The sequence below is a fragment of the Struthio camelus genome, chromosome Z (genome assembly GCF_040807025.1).
Source record: "Struthio camelus isolate bStrCam1 chromosome Z, bStrCam1.hap1, whole genome shotgun sequence".
In the NCBI taxonomy this organism is placed as follows: domain Eukaryota; kingdom Metazoa; phylum Chordata; class Aves; order Struthioniformes; family Struthionidae; genus Struthio; species Struthio camelus.
Window position 1 is genome coordinate 38794034 of NC_090982.1, and position 15936 is coordinate 38809969.

At 43.3% G+C, this 15936-nt stretch overlaps 1 protein-coding gene across 6 annotated transcripts in view; it reads left to right on the plus strand.

Annotated features, from left to right (window-relative positions):
- MARCHF3 (E3 ubiquitin-protein ligase MARCHF3) overlaps positions 1–10631 on the plus strand; it is a 75950-nt gene extending 65319 nt beyond the window's left edge. For all 6 annotated transcript variants that reach the window (XM_068927958.1, XM_068927960.1, XM_068927962.1 and 3 more), the window contains 2 exons: positions 4479–4688; positions 8314–10631. In XM_068927958.1, coding sequence (XP_068784059.1) covers positions 4479–4688; positions 8314–8472 — 369 coding nt within the window. In that variant the 3' untranslated portion in view covers positions 8473–10631. The remainder of the gene's footprint in view (positions 1–4478; positions 4689–8313) is intronic.
- The last annotated feature ends 5305 nt before the right edge of the window (positions 10632–15936 follow it).

The window sequence follows — 15936 nt, forward strand, 5'->3', positions numbered from 1 at the left end:
CAATTTTCCAAGCCAAACGTATAGAATTAAAAAAGGGCTTTCCAGTAGAAACTGGTAGCAGCCTTAGGATCTGACCCGGAAAACGCTATGCACACACGTTACTTAGTTTTTGTGAGTCATCTAATGGAAGTTAGACCTATGAGGTTAAGTGCTTCCAGGATTTGGCTTTTGGCAAGACTGAAATGGGTATGTTTGAGCTTGTAATTTTGGAGATGTTTTACGGTGGCTTTCTGCTGGCAGCTCTTTTTCATTTAGTTTGAGAAATTCCCAGTGAAAGCAACTCTGAGGCGTGCCGGCACCCAGGTGTCGCTTGCTGGGATTATTCCCTTCTCCGAGCGTAAGACTTTGCGTTTCTGACGCATCGCACAGAACGGCTCAGCCTGTCTCGCTTCTCAGAGGAGCAGCTCTCCAAGCTGCTATGGTCACTGAGACACGATGAAATGAAGCAGTTAAAAGCAAACTGAGCCCATTCGTTCATCCCCGGGGTTTGAGGTCTTCCAATTATTTGACGACGTCAAATAAACGCCTCAGTATATTCACAGTGAAAGGGGATTTGGGGCAGTTTCGTAGAGCTGGTGGTGTGTGCAGTTTTTAAACATCAGGTTAAACTTTGGAATGGAATTATATTAGATTCAGATATGTATCCTTGTACTCCGTTAATTGGCTAATAGACCAAAAGTCCTGCAGGGACTGTTGCACATCCACTGAGCGCCAGAGTCTGCATTCAGTTGAAATATGCGTGGAGACCCTCCGATGAAGATCAAAAGTTCAGTTTAATCTTTCCGGGTAGATAATCATTTAAATTCAGCTCTGCTTTGTGAAGTAACTGCAGCAAATCCTTCTGTGTGCGTTGTATGTGTCACCAAGTGAGACATAGGAGCCTCAGATGCGATAACACTGTTTGCTTGTGTCAAATGCAGGATGTCAAAATCCCTTTCAAAACTTCAGCGAGTTCCTTCGTAAAACTGTATCAGCTTAAAATTATATCAGCCTATATTACTCCTCTTGGGAGGCTGCGCCAGAACTCGATCCTCTCTGATGGCTGAGAATTTTTTTGCTGCTTCTTACGCTAAATTTATGTACAGCCAATTATAATCCATTTGTTCTTGAGCCAACATTATCCATTAGCTTAAGTAGCACTTTTCCTTCACTGACGCCCACCTCCAGGTCTCCCCTCTCTTGGCCAGCCCCAAGATATATTTATAGAGGATGGTTTTGCTGGGATAAACGTGTCAAATTCTGTTAGTCTCCCCTTGTGATGGGGGCTCTCAGTTTTCCTGGTGCCCTTCTCTGTTCCAGCTGAAGCGATCCTGGCTGGGGCGCAGGAGATCGTCACCAGAGGGTCTCAGGAGAGGTTTTGCTGGTGTCTCTGGGCTCAGACCTGCTCTCCCATAGCTCCTCCACGGCCTTACACCTCAGCCTCTCCCAGGACTGTAGTCCCTACCGTTAATTAACGCGCTCAGCACTTTTGGGGAACCACTGTGTGGGTTTCGGTTTCACACAAGGATGTGCTGACTTGGCTTTTTAGCTATAAAGTAAGTTGACGGTGCACATTTCAAAGCACGCGCGTGCTACTTCAGGAGAAAAATACACGCTGTGACAGAAATCCATATAGCCATTGAAATTACTTATTCATTGCTTTTGACTTCAATTTCAGAACTAGCTAATGAAATTTCCCCAGCTTTTAAGGTTAGATTGTGGAATGAGATTTTTTTTAAATCTATTATTTAATACTGCTCTTATACATCCAGGCCTCATCTAATACCTGAATTGGTATCTCCAGCGCTGGAGACGAGGCAGCGCGTCCCTCACTGCCTAGTTAAAGGGGAGACAGTCCCCGTTGGTGCTGAGATAAGGAGATATTTAGCATCTTAGGGTCTGCCCTGGGAAAGTGGTGAACACCTGCGATTCCCATTGAGATCAGGGAGAAGTGCAGGTGCTCAGCACTTCTCTCGCAGGTCTCCTTTTAAACAAATACTTCTCGCAAAACCTTTTGACAGTCACCTTTAAAAGCAGAATCCCGGCTACCAGACACTTTCCGTTTCTCTCATTTTCCCAGAGGTTTCTCATTACAGGGATTCATGGAAATTGAACGAGGTGAAGGTTGCAATCAGTCATGTCTACAAGCAACCAAATGCAAGCTGGAACTATTATGCATGCACCCATGGGGGTGTTTTTAAGTAAATGGAATAAAGCCTCCAAAAGAAAGTGGTGTGAGCCTTGCGTATGTAACTTTATAATAATCTCTATAAAGTTACACAATAAATTAAAAACCTGTTCAAATGTAACTTAGGCCTCCTTATTTTGTATAAGCTCCACCCCAATATTCTGGCATTTTAAATAACCTTGAGGTTAAAACACTGCTTGGAAAGAGGAAGGCAAACCAACATCGCATCTCCCTCTTTAACTAGCGTCTTGCCTTACAACTTCTTGCTGAAGTACCTTGTAGTAGCACATAGTAGTTACGAAGCACTGCCATAAGATTTTAAAATTACTGAAGCAACTTCGAAGCTTACTTCCTATAAAAAATCATTTATAAATCTATTTTTCTGTTCTCCTAAATTCCTGATTCATACCTGAAAAGTGATCTTAGGCTGCCAAATTACCCTGTTGCAATTAAACCTTGCAAAAACCCCGTGAGGTAGGCAATTCTTTATTTCCATCTGAGAGATGGCAAGGCTGAAGCAAACTTGCCTGCTGATTTGCATCCTTCTGCCAGCACCAGATGAGAACAAGTGACTGCTTGTTCATGGTTGCACTCAGTTTCTTGACTGTTTCACCCCAGATTAAGATGGATAGATAAATACTGTATTTGTTTCAGTGGAGCAGGAAAAGTGGAAAAAAAGATGAAGCACGTTTTGAAAATAACAGAGGGCTGGGAGAGCTAGATGAGAAATGTTCTTCACCTTGCACAAGGCTCTTAGCCTTGCCTTATCTTTCCAGAGCGGCTGAGTCCTGCTGGTCTTCTAGTCATTGCTGTAATACTGTTGGGAAGAAGGAAAAAAACCTGAAGTGGCTGGGAATGAAGGGATGAAGAGCTGCCTCCCTAACCATATTTTGTGGAGCCAGAAAAAAAGACTTCTCCTATTGCCACATATAATATATTAGGAAAAAAGAGAGCGTTGAAACAACCCATTCATCGCTGGCCAAGGGAGATGTGGCGCTGAAACCACGCGCAGAGTGACTGCCAGCTCCCTTGTGAAGTGAGTCTCCTGTAGTCGAAAAACTGCTATCGCAGATTAAGGATGCACCAGTCTTATCAATATCTTCTTGGCACAGAGCTGCCATGGCTTTATTTTTTGTTGCCCTGATGACAAGATAACAAGCGTAGCGTGCAGTAGGAGCGTGACTTTTCTTGCTTTCAGCATTGCTGCAGCACTCGGAGCCATGGACTTGGGAGGGAAGCGCCGGCCTTGGAAGCAGTAGCCCCTCCTGCTCCTGGCTCCCAGCGCTCGGGCAGCCCAAGGGCTGGCAAAGCACTCAGCCCCTATTTCCCATGCCCAACTTTGCCTCTCCTCTGCCTCGATCGTGAACCCTTTGGGCTAGGCACAGTCCTGTGCTGTATATGGTGTGTTTGTCCTCAGTCGCTGGAGTAATAGGGATGGCTCCCAGTCTGGCTAGGGCTTCCAGATGCCACAATAACAGAAATATTTGCTGTCCTAGGCAATATTGTGCACATGGCTGTACTCACAGAGAGTTTAAAAAAATAAAACGATGCTGCCGCAGTCACAAAGAGCGGTTTTAACCGACTCCTACAGCTTACATTGGCAAAAGTTGCCAAGCTTGATAGTTTTCCTGTTCAAACATTGACTTGAGTGATGAGGGTTTTTTTTTTTTTTTTTTAAATTAAAAGGTCTCAGTGTACTGTTGTAGGCTGAACTTGTTTCACCCCTGCTATCTAAATTCCTGCTTATAGAAACATGGGCATGCTGGCCTGATAGCTGTTCAATCAACCTTCACTCCAGCAGTTGACTTTCGGGCACTCTGTTTTGCGAGATTAATATCCTCATAATAAAAGTAACCATATATGCATTCAAAACGCTTGCATGAGGATAGCAAGTTTAAAGGGGTTTTTGCCAGTATTGTAAGTGACATGTGAAAAAGAAAACCTTAAAATAGGGTATAAAACATTAACAAAGATATTTTCTGCATTCTGGAGTTGGCAGGAGAGCGCGTGCTTCTGTCCCTATGAAGGGAGCGTCTGAAATGCTGCAGCAGCTGGAGGGCTCGCGCCACGCCAGCCTTTTCTTCCCCTTCTCCAGTCAGCTTTTACTGGCGCTGGATAAACCCTGCCGGAGCTACGTACGGCTGTGGGCACGTGTAGCAGCGGCAGGAAGGAGCGTTGCCGGCAGGACTCCCTTTGGGCAGCTGGAGCCGTGGCCGGCGCACGGTCCGCAGCAAGTCTGTGTGGTGCAGCTCGGTCCTGTGGGGAGGCGGTCCCCTTGCTGACACTTGCTCTGTCTCCGTTTCGCCTGCAGTGGCTGAGGAACCCAGGCCCCCAGCACGAGAAACGGACTCTCTTTGGAGACATGGTGTGCTTCTTGTTCATCACGCCGCTGGCGACCATCTCCGGCTGGCTGTGTCTGCGGGGAGCAGTGGACCACCTGCACTTTAGTAGTAGGCTAGAAGCCGTTGGCCTCATTGCACTCACTGTCGCACTCTTCACTATTTACCTCTTTTGGACCCTAGTAAGTATTGGTTTTCTATTTAACTCTCAGGAATAAGGGAGGGAATAAATCAGAAAATGAATTACATCTCTGCCGCAGAGTGCTGTAGAGGGGGTGGACCACCATATAGCGCTTGTCACTTATATTTACGGCCCAGCCTAATTTTTAAGTTACAGCTGCAAGAAACCTCTTGGTTCCACACCAGTTAAGCTCTCAGGAAATCCAGAAAGACAGCTTGCCTTTGGGGTCCATGATTCCCAAATCCCAAACACCCACAGGGATTGCAGAAGGGAGCCAGGAAGTAACCTGGAGAAGATGAGTTCAAGACATGCTTCAGGAGTTGTCACCAAAGATACTGTGCAAAACGTGAGGGTACAGTGTGGGAAAGAGCCTCATATGAATAAGCTGGCTCTCCCAGAGGATTTGTGTTTTATTCTAATCCAACATCTGGCTAATTTAAGTCTAACAGTTTCAAAAATGCTGAATTTAGGTGTAGATCTTTTCCTCAGGGGATGTTTTCCATAATCCTGGTGCTTATGATTCTGTGGGAAAGCCACGGCAGAAGACGCTTTTTATCCAGGTCTGCAGAAACATAACTCCCCTTTCTGTCAGCAGCCGTCCAGATTAAATAACTGCTTTATTCCCACCATGCACCCAGGCGTGCTGGCATGCGTGTGCTGAGCGCTGATCCAGCTTGAAAGTAAAAAGGGTTTATCAAGCCACAGTCTAGCCGTTCGTCGAAAACCCCAAGTTCCCTCAAGTTGAACGCTCAACACCACTAGCACTGGTGAGTGAAGAAAGAAAGGGCGCATGCAGACTAGGAGCGCTCGCAGTAACACAGCGCTGGCATAGCTGCCCCAGAGCAAGAAACCCCTGCACTCAGCCCACAGTAAGCTGGGGGGAGGGAGGGAATGCACCAAGAAAGCTATGGAAGGTACCATCTTATTCACTTCTTTTGCAACAGTGAAACCCTGTCTCACCTATGAGGAGTTCAGGCTCAGAAATCTTGCCTCAGCCTCCTGTAGGGCTTTCTTTTTTTTTTTTTTTGGCTTCTGCATTCTTTTTTGTATAAAGCAGCACCACTTCCCTTTTCACACGATGGCCATTTACTTCAGCAGTGAAATGGCACTTGGATTTCCTGAGGCACTGTGCATGTAGACATATCCTTCAGGGTCTCAAGCAAAGGTTGTTCAAATCTTCTTAGTAGAGGACTGTCTTAAAGCCAGATGGCACCCAATTTATTATATTTAATTCACAGACATCACTACAATAGGAAGTTGGAAATGGTAGCTTGGCTGAGTAGTTGGGTTTAATTATTTATGGCACGCAGACATATCTGACCTTGCTCATTACAACTTTTCCAGCAACACGGCAGTCAATAGCAACAGCTATTGCACTCGCACTGGTAATGGTGAAAATCACTTCTATTCACTTTATAGCTTCCCCCCCCCCCCCCCTTTAGAAGTATAGAAACGTATACGCCCTTCAGAAGTTACTTGGCACTTGGACAACATGCTGATAGTGAGCTTGGTGTAAAAGCGCACCTCGGCTGATTTAATTGAAATACAGTATCTCTCATGCCCATTGAGTTGCGGGTGATGTAATTCCACTCTAATCCATTATTCAGGCTGCCAGGAGGTAGACGGGCTAATGAAGCACTGTGTTGCTCAGGGAAGGGCAAGGCTGGAAGCCTGGGGGGCAAGTAACCCCCCCCCGCTCCCCGTTCAGCAGGGAGTTAATTCAGAGGTAGAACAGAGAAGGGGGCAGAGAGCAGAAGCGCTCACCCCACTGGGGCTTCAGCAGCGCCTTCCCTGAATTCAGCTTTCAGGGCTGAAATATTCCCTTATTTCAAGGAAACAGGGAAAACCTGCACAGCTTGGTAGAGGCATATATTGAGTGCTGGGGGAGCCATTACACCTAAGGTGATATAATGCTCTTTTAGGTCCTGGGAAAATTAAGAAAACTAAGATTTCATTTTACTTCCAATAAATCAGCGAATATTCTCTGAAGGTAAAAGCTGGCATATGGGTTGTTTACACACCACAGAACCCCAGTGAGCAGAAAATGGGAGAGATGCTATTTTTAGCAAAAAAAGCTATTTTATCTCTTCCCATAAAACAGCCAAGTTCTCTCTAACATACTGTTGCTTTTTCCTCTGTATTTATTCATTATAACTGATCTATACACAAAAAGTGTTGCTATTCCCAAGAAGAAAGATCCAGACCCAAAATGCAGACTCCTATTTAAACTAAAACTTCAGTTTTAACTATTTGAAACTCGCAGCCTGTGTAATCCTGACTTCTGCAGGACTGCGCAGGGGGACTGGAGCACAACGGGCTTCCCACAGAAAATAAGTGCTAGTTAAAAACAAAGCGTTGCCCCAGTGAATTCACAGAACATGCAAATAGCTTAGGAGGACAGCTGCTACCCACCCTTGCTACGCTACTGAAAAGGTGAACGAGGAAGCCGAGCGCGCCAAGGAGCGAGGTGAAAAACAGGCTCTTGCTCAGCAGCGAGGGTTTCAAGTCCCGAGCGAGTGCCAGCTTACGGTGAGTAACCGGGCTCTGGGCTCTCGCTGCAGTTCAGGAGCTGACATCACTCGGAAACTGCCTCCAGGCAAGAGCCCATTGTAAACAAGCTGTCAAACTTAACTAGGGTACCCTGCAAAAACATCTTAAGCAAACAAACAGTTCAAGCCTGGCTCAACGACGTTGCCATTTCTGAAAGCATCTCATCTGATGCTCCTTGAAAACTAAACCCGCGTCCAGGCTCCTCCGCAGCAGGCCCCGCATTTTGCACCGCATTGGTCCCCACAGAAGGGTTCTTCCCCACCCTGCTCCCTCCGCCACCTGATTTCTGCGGATACTGCAGCGCCTTTTTCAAAGGGATTTCCCACCTTCTTACATTTAAGATGTTCCACGGAAAGGGAGGCGCAGACTGCTGCTGCTTCAGGGGGCGCAGAGCAGGTTGAAAGGTGGGGGAACCGCTTCATCTCTCCGAAGGGCTGTCTTTGGGCAACAGCTCTGCAAACAAAAGTTCTAGGTTTCCCTCTTTGACAGCACAGAGCTGTAAAAAAAAAAAAAAAAAAAAGATTAAAAAAATATATATATGACAACCTAAACTGAGATAGTCCTGCTAACACAGTGAACATTAGCAGATGGCTCACACTCACCTTGTTGAGTCTGTGCAGTCTTGAGATGGATGCGCTGAGCAGTAAAGCATTGAGCCCGTCACTATTTTTTTTTTTTTTTTAAATACACAGCAGCACCTTTAAGCTGCCCGCAAACTCACCCAGTTACATTATTTGTCAGTTTAACAACTCGCAGCACGACAGCACTTCAAGTTCACCTGGCTGTAAATCGCTGCCAATACTGCGAGTCCTGGGAAAGACAGGCAGGACAGCTGATTTTTCATGTTATAAAAAGGGAAGGAGAGGTGGGCAACACCACAAAGCGGTGCACAAGCCACTTTTCTTCTCCGCTGCTGAAACTGGGGGAACCATCCAGCCGCGTGGTGCGTCTCATCTCGGCCAGCCACCTTTTTGCTCGTGTTTTCGTCCCGCGCGAAGGTGCTTCCCCCAAGACCCCGGCCGCCCCCGTGGAGGAAGGCGGCGACGCTGAGAGCCGCGCGTCTCCTCTCCCCGCAGGTGTCGTTTCGGTATCACTGCAGGCTCTACAACGAATGGCGCCGCACCAACCAGCGGGTGATCCTGCTGATCCCCAAGCCGGCCGCCGTCGCCTCCGCTCAGCAGTCGCTGCTGGGCCTGCAGCCCGTCAAGAGGAACTCCAAGGAGACAATCGTCTGATCGGGGCCGTCCTGCAGCGGGGCCGCGCACTAAATAGGTTTCCTCGAGCCCATGGGGGTCTGACAGCACCCAGGAGCGTGCTGTTCCGATTTACAGACTCTTTGCAGAGGTGTGTGGGGGGGGGGAAATAATTAAAAAAAAAAAAAAAAATCACTGTTCTAATTCAAATCATGGATGCTGCAATCATATGATATTTGCTAAGCTGCCAAACATGTTTATTTAGCAGATACTGTATGGAATTCTACAAACTCATGTCAATACTTGCATCACCGAGCGATGCAGACTTTTTTATTATTGTTTAAAAATATTAAAACTATGGTAATTAACAATGCAAAACAGATGTAAAAAGTGCTTTTTGTTTATCATTTACTGCTACTACAGTATTATTTTCTTTGGAAAGCAGCCAGCGCTGTATTTTTCTTGTTTTTTCCTGAATCACAGGGATGAATGACATTGCTCTTTTTTTTTAAATATATATATACAATTTTATTTTAAGAACATTTTATACTATTATCCTGGATTATTAAAATACTTTTTTTTTTTTTATGTGATGAGTTCTACAAATTGGCATATTATTTAAACACTATAAAATGGTTAGAAAATGGGTCTCCTGTTTCTTGTTTGGTAGAGAAGTTCTGATAGAAAAATTCTCCCGTAATATATTTAGAATGTGTGAGAGCAACAAGTGACAGATTACAATAATCTTCCTGCTAAAAAGTATTTCTTAAGTAACTTGGAGGGTGGAGGGGAGGGAGGGGGAAAAAAAAAAAAATCAGTCAGAAGTAACAAATTAGGCATCACATGCTGCACTGAAGCTCCGCTGGTGTGAACGTGTAGTTAGCCAATTTACTGTTTTTACACCAAGCAGAATTCAACCTTAATTGTATAAATTAAATTTGGTAAGGAAAACTCTGCATACATAATGAATGAGATTAGACACGTCTTAGGAAGCAGGAACTTGTCTTGCATAACAATTAGCATTACTTTAAAGCTGCAGAAATTTTCAGCTTGACAGGTAGATTTAGCAGAGCGTACGTAAACCCTGACCTTTCATTGTAGCACTGAGACTAAGACTCTTTTTGAAAATGTACAACACAGCCTACTATTGTGACCAATTTGGAGTCTAAAGACTAAATTTTATTCCTGGGTGGCATTATCTATTCCACCTTTGTTTTTGTGGCCAATTCATTCACTGGTTTTTAAGCTCTCAGAAGAGACATATGCTTTCGTGGAGAGACTCGTTTTACAGAATCTTACAAAATCCTATTAACAAATGCTGCTAAAAATCAGCAAGAGACATGTAGCCTCTTCAGTTTATTTTAATTAAAGCAACCAGGAGTAGATGGTAATGCCACCATGTCCTGTGTTGCCCAAACGGTGCAGGCTCTGAAAATAAAAGGAGCCCAGAGCAACAAGGGTCATGATTTACGATTTGGATAGATCAAGGTAATATGGGTGTTTGCCATCGAGCAAGAGCTTAACGTTGAGCTCTGAGGAAGAAAAAAGCTTAGTACCCATAAACAAACCCATTGGACTCCCTAATGCTGCCTTTGGCTCAGTCTAGCTATAGCCACCTATGTAACGTAACAATATTCTCTGTAGCCGTCAGTTCCGTGGGGCTGCGGGAATGAACCGCTGATATGAAGCGACACCAGCTTTGTTGAGACATGAAACTGCATCTTCACAGCAAGCCACAATCAATTCACATAGGAAAGTCACGAACCTGCAAGCCTGCGCTCATTAGTCTGTAAGGTCAGGTCATGTGTGTGACAGTGGGCACCTGCTTCTCTTCTAGAATAAAACAGTAGGAAAATTATACAGAATTCTGCAGACACAGATATCTGAAGACATCACAAACTCTGTGATGGCCTGAAACCTGTAGTGCTTTTTTATCCTCGTTCCAAAGAAAAGCAACTCTCTGGATAGAGGACCAAAAAAAGGCACATCAGCAGAGATTTCCAGGTTAAAAGAAAATCCGCTAGCCAGGGGCACAGAGATAAAGTATGTCTAGCTGGGTCAGAACACTGTCAGAGGAGGATCCAACCCTTCAAATTTTACACATTTGCTTTAGGGAATCTTTCTTTCTGTTGCTATTTCTGCTTCCTTGGGATATATCCCAGAAAGCTGGGCCACGGAATAAATTTTATAGTTAAGTCAGAGGCGTTCTTGTTTTTCTTTTATGAAAAATTGAGATGATAATGGAATTCAAGAAATAACAAGGAACCAATTTTCCAGTCAAGCTACGAGTTATCTGCTCACAGATTAGCAGCCACTCAGCCCAACTGGTCTGTTGGTTCAAATTTCTTTTTTGCTTTGAAGACTACTTATCATTTAAGTGCAGAAGAAAGCATACTGAAGCAGCCAGACAGAAAATACGGTCCAGCGAAGCAAGTATGTTACTACTCTGGTTTCTCCACTTGGCATGCAAGTGCAGCAGAACTGACCGGTGAAGCCACTAGCAATAGTTTCCCATGCTTTTCCTGGACATCCCCCTGCCCCCAAATCACACACTTACCTTTCTGCAGTATACCCACGAGAAAAGCAAGCGTGTGAAGTATGCTCTTTTTAATAAGAGGCAAGAACAGGAAGGTGGGTGATGCTGATGTCTTATTCCTACTTCTACGCTGAACTAAAGACCTAGCAGAAAGGCGGCTCCTCCTGGCTAGCGTTGCTTTTCCTTCCATTAGTTGAGGCTTTTCTTGCTATACTGCGTCCAAATGTGGATTAACAAATTTCACAGCTGAAACGCTACAGCAGAATTCCTCCAACAGCAATGGCATGCAATATTTTTTGCTTCCTAATAGAGGTAAGAAACAAAATTAACTGCAGCACTAGCTAGAGCTAGCAAAGCTCCTGGCAGTACAATGACATCTTTGTTATGCTGTCCTTAAAGGCTTTCCAGTTAAGCAAAAGTAGAAGTCAACTCTCCCATCCTTTCATTAAAGTTAAAAAATAAATGAATAAAAAAGGCTCGATCTTTCCCTATCCTTTCTTTTGCAGCTGGCCTTGCCATTTGCATTCTTTTTCCATATGAGAAATGCTAGAGAGGGGGTAGCATTCAATACTTTGAGCTGAAAATGATAAAGCAGCAGCAGCAATTTAAGCCATCAAAAAACTACAGTCTGAGAAGCAACAGACATAATACAGTTCTGTTCCCTTCTTTCACATCCTCCTTTCTGATGATAAAGATTGCCATCCTAAGTGTTCAGAGTTGGCCACCCAGAGTCTACTACAATTCAGTGTTAATGACATGAGTGCAACGCAAAATGAAGACAACAAATTTCACTTCTACCTAACCTTTTCCCTGAAAGCTTCGTCTATCACATCACGCCAAACAACAAACCCGACAAAATTCAAGCGAGGGTAAAGCAGTGGTATCTGATAAAAGAATGGTAGTGAACAGACAAGATATCAGGAAGCTGTTCGATTCCTTAAATTTCTACTGCAGTGAGAAGAGTAAAATAGAGGAAGCAAGAGTGTAACAGTTTCCTCCTCAAGAAGAGGGGGAAAAAGCAGCACACTGCAATAGATGAAAGAAATTGATTTGGAAGAACGGAAGCGAGTTTTCAGAGACAGAGCAGACCTCTGTGTTCAACTAGAAGGAAGTCACTGCACAAGCAGGATTAAGAGCCTTCAGGTTTTTGCACTCCACTATGTAAGTCTGTCAGATTAAGACTTCAAACTGTCATTTAATTTTATTTATTAAAAAGAGCTTTGCACCAGTCACATAGTAGGAAATAACACAGGGTGATTTGACAGCTTAGCACGGTAAGAAGGGAATCAGAGCCCATATACGTAACAGGCCTTGATGCCACAAAGATAACCAGAGCTGCAATCAGAGTAAGATATGAAAAGCTACTGGGAAGACCACTTAGGCATAGAAAAAGAGCTAAAATTCCCTTTCAAATTAAGGTAAGTTTAAAAAAAAATTACTGTTAATAATTAAACTCTTCATCTGCTACTGCTTATGAGACCAAGCTCTATTTAACACCCAGCTGCTTAATTAAACAAGCATTTTCCTTACAGACAGAATGGAATATTGCTGATTTTACTGACAAATACCGGTTCAGGGCATTCAAAGGTATTGTAAATACCTTTAAAAGGTATTAGCATATGCAAAATGTACAGCTGAGGCCCCCTAGCTTTGTAAATACCTAGCAGGCCCTTAGAACAAGCCAGCCTACAGTAACATTTGTGCTATGTGACTTAACTCACAATGACACCACCCTACACGCTGTCTCACTGTTGTCCCTCCATATTTCTAATTTCTCTTGCTTTCAAACAGAGCAATAAGAAAACGTTTTCAAAACCAAAAAGCTACATCTCTCAGCAAACAGCTGCCAAGTTTAGTATTTGTGATTGTTTCCAATTCTTACCAATTTCTTACTGACAGCCTCTTAGGCCTCATTGTGGCTATGCTGCAAAACATTTTTTCCTCCCTTTGATGTTTAAATGTTACAGAACCAATTACACTTTTTCCCAACTCTTTATCATAACTGTACAAAATATTTTCATAATAAAACTTGTTAAAAAAGTTAATCAATGTTGGTATTCTATCCACAACTTCCCATTACAAAGACTACCAAAACACACTATCTTCAGAAAAACACTGCGTTGCATAGAAAACCGATGTTGCAGGGTTATTCCACGATCTGTATTAGGGACAAAGTTGAGTCAATTCCCAATAATCTCTTCTGTTCATAAAACTCAGTCAAGTTACTAACTATGAAAACTCAGAGCCAGAAGTTAACAGATAACTAGAGGAAAATCAGGAAACTCATCACACAACCAGTTTAAGCTGAAATGCTCCTTTAGTGATACTCCCAAATGTAACCTTCCTCTCTTCAGAGCTGGTCACAAAGAGGCCAAAAAACCCCTTGCATTTATGCAAATCTGTGAAGGAAACTGGAAGAACGCAGCACAGGACTTGCAAGAGACTGCTCTTGTAGTCTCAATGTACACCAACAAAATCAGACTTTTAAAAAAGCTAACTTCTTCCTTAAGCCAGTGATGGATCCAGCAGAGTATCATCACCTCAAGGGAAGAGCGGGACCCTTAATTTTCACTGCCCTAGGTCAGGGAAGCCTACTAAGCATTCCCATCCATCATACATAGCCTCCTTCCCTCTACAAAGCCATCAGTTAGTGTCCTATTTGGTACAAGAGCTTCAACAGTTTTTATTCCCATCAACTACTTGTTTTCTTCGCCTGGGGAAAAGTACTTCATAGTCAATTAGCAGGCAACTGCTTCTTCAAAAGAAGCACTCATGTCTTTCCACTGGACGTACCTATCCCTGCTTACAGTGCAGTATGAATATAAAAGGCACTGCTACCCAGATTTGGAGTTTCCTCATAAAAGCACCTTCTGCACTCCAGAAACACTCAAATTAGTTATCGAAATGATATGCTGATAAAACATTTAAAATTCTTCACGAGATTTTAAGACTGGTATTAAAGAGTGTTCCTTTTACAGGATTAGACAAGCAAATCATTAACATCTATTAAACGGGAAGGGTATTTGCATACAGTTAGCTATTAATATCTCTTTCCCTTTCCATCTTTTGCTGTCTGCTTGGGCAAATAGGATGCAGGTAAATGCAGCAGAAGGAAAAAGGTCAGAGACAGAAGGGAATTAGCAGCATCGAGCTGCAAATGATTACACTGCAGTTTACTAATAAACTTGCCCACCGTAATCCCAGGATGCACTTTCAAGGTTTGCACCTTTTGCTACAAACGGATCCAGACTCAAACTTTCACAGAATTGAGATCAGCTGACAGAAACACATAACTTGCCTCAAGAATGTTCACAACACGATGCCAGGGCTGTAAAAATCAAACCAGCTACTACTCAAGACAGTTCTTCGTCTGATTTTCACAGGAATCAAGGTATTTCAGCAGAGAAGTATCTAGCAAAGGGTTTTACTTGCTGTATGCAGTACGTCACTAAACAGTTTTCATCTGCCAGAATAATTTTTATCTGCAGAGAATTGTCAACTCTGGAAAGGTCCGAATTTACCTAAAAATACGCTTCATATATTACAATAAAAATAAGTAATAAGAAGCCCTACCAAAACTTTCATCACAAGTTGATTGTGTCTACAGAGCTAACTAGGGTACTATTTGCTTCTTCCCCGGCTCATTACCTGAATAACGACCTCCAGAAAACAGCGAAGAAACACATTTCACGTAACATTGAGTATAGCTAATTAGCTCATTTTTCAGCAGTCAGATCCCTTTACCAAATCCATCAGCCTGCATTCTCTCTCTCTCTCTCTCTCTCACCCACACAGGTATGCGCATGAAGGCAGTAACCACAACACCCAGGGTGATGTGTTCTGAATGCAACTCCCAACTAGCAGGAACAAGAGTTCTTATCCATGCTCTGTGTGACTGAGGCGGGGGGAAGGGAATTAGTATTCCCACAAAAATCAAATTTTCATTTGCTGCATACAGTGGCCACGCATATCCCTCAAAACTTTCAGCTGGTGTCAAAATTGTTTTCCAATAAAGTAATTAAAGGCTCAGACTACCTTTCAGCAATCAAAATGCACTTCTGGACTTTGGGCCAGGAAGGGGAGAAGGTGGAGAAGAACAGAAATTCATTGTTCCATCCAATGAGGCAGAAACTTTCAAACGCTATTATGGAACTTGTGGGAAAGACCGCAGGACACACTTTAAAGAAACACTTTAATAGCAAGATCTCCATCTTGTGGTAGGATGCTTCACTCTAAAGATGAGCAGCATACAAAACAGAAGGGTCAATTTCCTAACACTTTATGCTAGTTTACAGAAATACTTGTAACAGCAGAATCATCCTTCCAAAATAAGCATTTTTCCCCATCAGCATCCATCACAAGAGTGCTGATTTACCAGAATATTTGCAAGACTCATCTAAAAGCTCTCAAGTAGCAGCTCCTAGCTATGCATTCAGCTGAGACACAGTTACAGGACTTTTCATAATCCTGTGGTGACAAAGCACAGCCTTTACAAAATCTAGAACCAAGAACATTGATTACACTGGAGTCTTCCTATTATGAATTAAGATGGCAACTAATGGCTACGTGCAAAAGAGCCCATTAAGACTGTTGTTCTTCATCGCTGATTGGAGGGGCTACATCAAGCCGCTACTGGAATATGTTGCTAGCTTCCGCCATTAGTTTTAAAAACAATAAACAATGAATGGAATTAACAGTTTCCTACAATAACATAAAAGGAGAAGTGTTCCATTTAGATGGGAATACTATAGATAACCGAGACCATAACGAACTGACAGCTGTTAAGAGATCAAATTTAGAAGGATGCAGAGCATAATAGCATACAGAAGCGATACTTAAAGGGAAATGTTTACACAGAAAATATTATAAGAAATTGCATTAAGGTTTACACTGTGGTTTAACGCAGTTATTTAAGCCAGCATTACTGCCGGGAGAAGCAATCCCACTAATCCTTGCCCCTAAGCCAATCC